The sequence below is a fragment of the Haliotis cracherodii genome, unplaced genomic scaffold, assembly GCF_022045235.1.
Source record: "Haliotis cracherodii isolate W230 unplaced genomic scaffold, xgHalCrac1.p SCAF_23, whole genome shotgun sequence".
In the NCBI taxonomy this organism is placed as follows: Eukaryota; Metazoa; Mollusca; class Gastropoda; order Lepetellida; family Haliotidae; genus Haliotis; species Haliotis cracherodii.
The window spans coordinates 6,684,124-6,690,123 of NW_027266279.1; the positions used below are offsets into that span (position 1 = coordinate 6,684,124).

General features: G+C 41.8%; 1 protein-coding gene across 1 annotated transcript in view; it reads right to left on the bottom strand.

Annotated features, from left to right (window-relative positions):
- The window catches only part of LOC139471733 (uncharacterized), a 48,532-nt gene extending 42,741 nt beyond the window's left edge, over window positions 1-5,791 (bottom strand). Inside the window, exon 1 of the mRNA XM_071254214.1 lies at window positions 5,600-5,791. Within this exon, the coding sequence (XP_071110315.1) occupies window positions 5,600-5,659 (60 nt within the window). The 5' untranslated portion in view covers window positions 5,660-5,791. The remainder of the gene's footprint in view (window positions 1-5,599) is intronic.
- Window positions 5,792-6,000: the final 209 nt, after the last annotated feature.

The window sequence follows — 6,000 nt, forward strand, 5'->3', positions numbered from 1 at the left end:
TGTACGCTATCTGGTGTGGCATTGGAATAAGTGATTAAGACGTTCATGCGGAATGAAACATTTACGATTTCGTTGCTTGTTGTTTTACGCCGCAGTCAGCTTATTAATATCAAGCTGAACTGCCCGGCAAATGAAAGTATACTAGATTGAACCAACAAAGTACAAAAGTGTCTAAAACCTTCAAGGATTAAAACAGTCGCCGAAACACTGCAAACATAAGGTCCAAAACACAAATGTGATACCCGTATCACATCACCATCGGGGGCGGTCGGGTAGCCTAGTGATTAAAGCGTTCGCTCGTCACGCCGAAGACCCGGGTTCGATTCCCGACATGGGTGCAATGTGTGAAGCCCATTGCTGGTGTCCCCCGCCTTGATATTGCTGGAATATTGCTAAAAGCGGCGTAAAACCATACTCACTCACTCATTACATCACCATCGAATAACTATGTCTTGTTTATTTCATTTTTAGCCACCATCATGCATTGCTATAGCTTTCTTTTGTCAGGTAATAAATATTACGGTGGTCTGTAAATAATCTATTTATTATCAACACACAAATACCGCTGTGAGCAAACTCCGTCCAGGTAAAGGGACATAGAAAATAACCTTGTTGCAGAGCCTCACCACCGGAAACAATCTATTCTGGTGCTGATGACTTATTCTAACATAGCTCCCCGCGAGAAACATACTGCGAGCTCCGTGATAGTTGGTTTGGTTTGTTTGCTGTTTAGCCGCACTCGGCAATATTCAAGTTATATGACCGCGGTCTGTAAATAATCGAGTCTGGACTAGACTATCGAGTGATTAATATCATGAGCATCGATCAACGCAATTGGGATCGATGACATGCTCAACCAAGTCAGGAGCTTGACCACCTGATCCCGTTAGTCGCCTTTTACGGCAAGCATGGGTTGCTGGAGACCTATTCTACCCCAGATCTTAACGGATCTCCGTGGTAGTTATAAGTTATAGGGGTAGAAGGAGCACTTTCAAATTACTGTAGTAAGGTGGGCTTGACGCCACATTTTACGTTCAGTTATGTTTTATTCAAAAGAAGTAAAAGAACATCCTATTCTTTCATATCACAAAAGTTGAGCTGTCGTGATTCGAGTGTTCTTTAACTTCTTTTGAGCAGTATATCATGACCTGAATAATGTGGGAGGAAATTAAATATACATCAGGTCTTTGCATGTTTAGCACTTTCATGAAACCAGTGAGGATTGGTACCGACAGACATAACATCATTATCGGGGCGAATCCGCCATTTAAACTACAAACATCGAATCCTGACACGGCCAAGGGACTCAACTGAACAGAGAGATGTGGCGGCTTACATCACAAGCCCACAACTTACAAAATCGATGAATCCTTAGAAATAAATTTAACAAAACTATAGCGTTTCAGGTAAACATAACTGTTATTGTTTCCATTCAGGTCAGCCATATTGAAAATAGTTCGTCTATTTGCACACCAGTTACATTCACACGTTGCCTAATATGGGGTAAAACGGATATTGCCTCCTGACATGTGGTCCGCGCGAGATATTCAAAGTCGAGAGAGACAAACCAGGAGTTGATATTACAGGCAACGTCATCACGTTTGTTTTTTATGAATCAGAGTAAGTTAGTACCCTTACACGAACAGATTGGTATACTGGGCAGACCCAATGCCGGGGTATTTGAATTATAACATAAACGCCAAGGAAATAAGGCTTGAGTTATTTCCAGCTGATTCAGTGCCAGGAGTCACTAGCATATAAACGAGACAATACTAGGTCTTGTTTGATATCTGGGGGCACGGGTGGCCCAGTCATCTAAGGCGCCGCTATTCGCTGTGCAGAGTCGCATCCCTTGGACACGCCAGAAACCTATGATTGTGGGTTCGAATCCCGGTAACCCAGATTATGTTTCTACGTTTGTCAGCACCATACCCGCGCTCGTGGGTTTCACCGAAGAGGTAAACGTCTGACACCTGCATCACTTCGGGCTTTCCTCCAAAAATAAGCGGACACGCCGTGATATAACTGGAATACTGTTAAAAGCGGCGTTAAACCCAACTCACTCACTCACATTGTTTCATATCTAGATTTCGATACGAAACTACACTTCGTTCTTGCTCTACTTCAATTAATTTTAAGTTTAGTTGACTGTATTATTCATTTACACATCATTAGTAATAATCACTTCTGTGTGCCCAGACTGTCAGCGAGGCGTTGTGGTTGTAGTTTTGTTTGTTTGGTTTTTTTTTGTTTAAGGCAGCACACAGCAATATTCCATATAACCTCCCGGGCAATAGAGAGTTTACACTTGAAAACTGGATTTCACCCCAAAAAATACAAACGTTCTCAAAACGTTACCAGCTCTGTTTAAAACAGTCACCGAACGCGTAAGGTCCAATGCGCTACCCATAATGGTTTGTCGGCCCCAGACTCGATTATTAATTTGACAATTCTCATATCAACTGCGGGGCAAAAGAAAGTAAACGCTCATGTTTGATGTTGGCTGAAAACCAAGTAAACAAGAACAGTTTATTCGATGGTGAAGTATTGGACTCCAACCTTGTAGCTCCCGTCGCTCAAGCCCCCTGTTGTTCCAAGACATTATTGAGAACCTGTATTTCCCGCCAGGCTGTGCTGTTCTATGAGATGAACCCCCAGCTCATAAGACGCTTCGTTAACTGGCTCATTGAACACAATGACCTAACCATTCAATTAGTTGTCTTACAGGCTTGTCTGCTGTCCAAACAATTATGACATACATGTAGATAAAACATGATAGTAAACATTTATTGTTTGTTTGTTGTTTAACGCCTCACTCTACTTTTTTTATGACATATTAATCCTCATGAAACAGGTATTATGTGTTTCGCTTTTCCTTGTCTGTTTGTTGTTTAAAGCCGCTCCAGCTATATGACGGCGGTCTGGAAATAATCGAGTCTGGACCAGACAATCAAGCGATTGACATCGTGAGCATCGATCCCCGCAATTGGGATACGATGACATGCATCAACCAAGTCAGCGAGCCTGACCACCCGATCCCGTTAGTCGCCTCTTACGACAAGCATTGGTTGTTGAAGACCTATTCTCCTCCCAGAACCCACTTTTTATTGGATCCTATTGATATATTGACCTTGCGATCACAATGTCACAGTTGCGTGTAATAATCACGTAGTTCAGAGTCCATCGGTACATAATGTCCACCTATTGCACCCAAGAACGAAACTAAGGTTCAATGACCATGACATACTCAAGTCCCAACCTCTCAATGCGACTGTCGACTCCAGTTGAACAATCTGGACAAGGGCTGACACTTCTTCATGGATGGACAGCTGAACAACTACAAAAATGTTTGGATGGGATTTTCCAGCATTCTTGATGAGGCGTTTACGGTATCCTTCTACCAAGTTGGGGGGCATCATACTTGATGAAGTTCCACCTGGAAACTGGACAATGTCCATTAATCCAGGTGTTGAGCAAGTAGATGTGACATTCTTCAAGTCTTCATTGCGGTCAACATCCCACGTCCCACGCCGTCGGGGTCGGATGACACTTTATCAACTAAGACACCGAGCCTGAGCACCAATCTATTATAGTAGTAACCCATTACCACAAGCAACAGAGAGCTATGGCCCCGAAGGGTTAACCTTAAGCGTGTTGTTTGAGTAAAGGTCATAATGTTCGTAATGATTAAACAAGCAACAAAAAATATTTCCATGATCATAAGAAATCTCTATTAAAATTGTAGGATTCCGACCATAGCATAAGCATGCTAATGAATCACTTTCCAGTCACCAGCCTGAACACCCGATCCTATTAGTCGCCTCCAACTACAAGCATGGGTTGTTGGGAACCATTTCTAACCCGGACTTCACTTGATCCAAATTTCATCTTAAAGGTGGACTCTGATCCAGATTCTGAAGTCCATTTGAAGACTTGGTCTCGGCATTTTAATAAGTGGCATGTGCAAATGGGCATTGTCCATGGACGCATGGGAAAATCATGAAAATATTACAGTGATTTTCACCATACATATGTGCCTGCAGACACAACTAAGAGGTATTTGAATGACTTGAACCAATTTGCTTGGCCTGCCAATTTGCTAGAGCCTGCCCCCTTTAAACCTGTAGTTTCATATGTTTCTGAATATAATGATCCCGCAGCGATGACTGGGGCACTTTGGGCAGAAATCCCAACAGGGGTCGTTATGTTATACAACCGTGGCGAAATGATAAGAAACCCCTGGTTATCAATCATGTGGGCATCGTCAGAGTTTCGGTTACTGCTTGTCTGATTGCATTAGCATTGCGGTCCTTTCTTTAAGAAAAATACCTCTGATTTGTGTGCTCGGGGGTTCTCGTCATATAAGTGAACGTCTTACATACTTTAATGCAGTGGACGCACGCCAACTTCTAATAGAACGATTATTCAGAGGTTACACATCTTAGAACAGAGGGCGACACCATGGCTGTTTCTGGTATTACGTTCGCGTGTTATGAGGTGGGCGTTTAGGTTAAAAGTGTTACAAGGTCTTGATGCAACTGCAATATTTCACAAAACAAAGAGATGGAAGGAACGGCCGTTTCTGTAACAATGCCCCGTTGAGTTGCATGCAATTCTCAGTTAATAACTTTGCCAGGATATTTGTATGAACAAGAATATCAAGCTAGACCCAGCCAAGTCATTTGTCCAGAATCAACACCATATCTGAGAGTTAGGTGTTGAAATTCTTGGGGGTGGAGGGACAAAATAAATTCACGATTGGTAGATGGTTATTCTTAGTGAAAACATCCCATCGAATTATTTGCATAATTTGGGGGTGGGGGAATTGGTTGCATTTTCTTAAAAACAAAATAGCATACAAATGCAAGACGACTGCAAATGATTCACGATTGGTAGATGGATATGAAAATATATCATCGAAGTATTTACTTAATTAAAAGCGACACAATTATTTCAATAATCATACAAACACTTCTTAAAGCAGAGCCAGTTTTAGGATTCCGGCTGTATCATTTGCACGTGTTTATGAATCATTATCAATAAGTGAAGATTCCAGGTGCAAGGTGTTTGCGAAGAGGAGAACGTATCCTGCCACATCGAAGACAACCGTCCCAAACACACATAAAGGCAAGTCAAGTGTTCACCTCAACAAACACGAGAACATATGGTACAAGTGAAAATAGGGATGTCATCGGATATCATTTTGTCCACAAGCCTACCACAAAACCATTTTTGAAAGTCTTACTTAGTTAGTTCTTGAACACTGAAAACCCTGATCAAACAACCTTTGTTTTGAGCGAGATATATCACTGTTTCTTTAAAAGTATACTAAAACGAACAATGTCATACGTCAAGTCCTTGAAAGGCATTTAGAAGTGATACACAAAAGAAAGAGAATTTATGAATGTCAACTTCTCTATTATGAGGAACACAACGTTTCGGAGTATATGCTTACTCCTTCACCACCTGACGAAACGTTGTGTTCCTCATAAAAAAGGAGTTGACATCCAAAACTTCTCTTCCCCAATGCCATAGTGTTTAAGCTATCACCATTTGTATACAAGTTATAATAAGAATATGGTCATCGGGAAAAACTCACCTGGGCAATCACGTGTAATACCGCTAGAAGGACCAACAAAAGAACATGAGCAGACGACATGACAGACGAGAATGCAGTTTGGTTGAGGAAATGGTTCTACAATCCTGAAGAGTAGATGATCACGCGCTGCACGCTCTCTCTCTGACGGCCTCTCTTCCAATCACAAAGTGTCGTCTGCCTATGAAAGAGCGCAGACGACAGCGTGTGGGACAATAATTATCATCGCTGTATTAGAACGTGGGTGATATGTGCGTGCGGAGTTCGGTTATTGGAATATTAAGTTGTCCGGTTATTTAGCTACTCACTGAGATTTGCAGTTAGGTGTTTGGGAGTGGTTTGTTTTCAGGTAGAAATGTGAAAGAATAGACCTTTATTAGCTAGCGATGATTTGGGGATTTTAC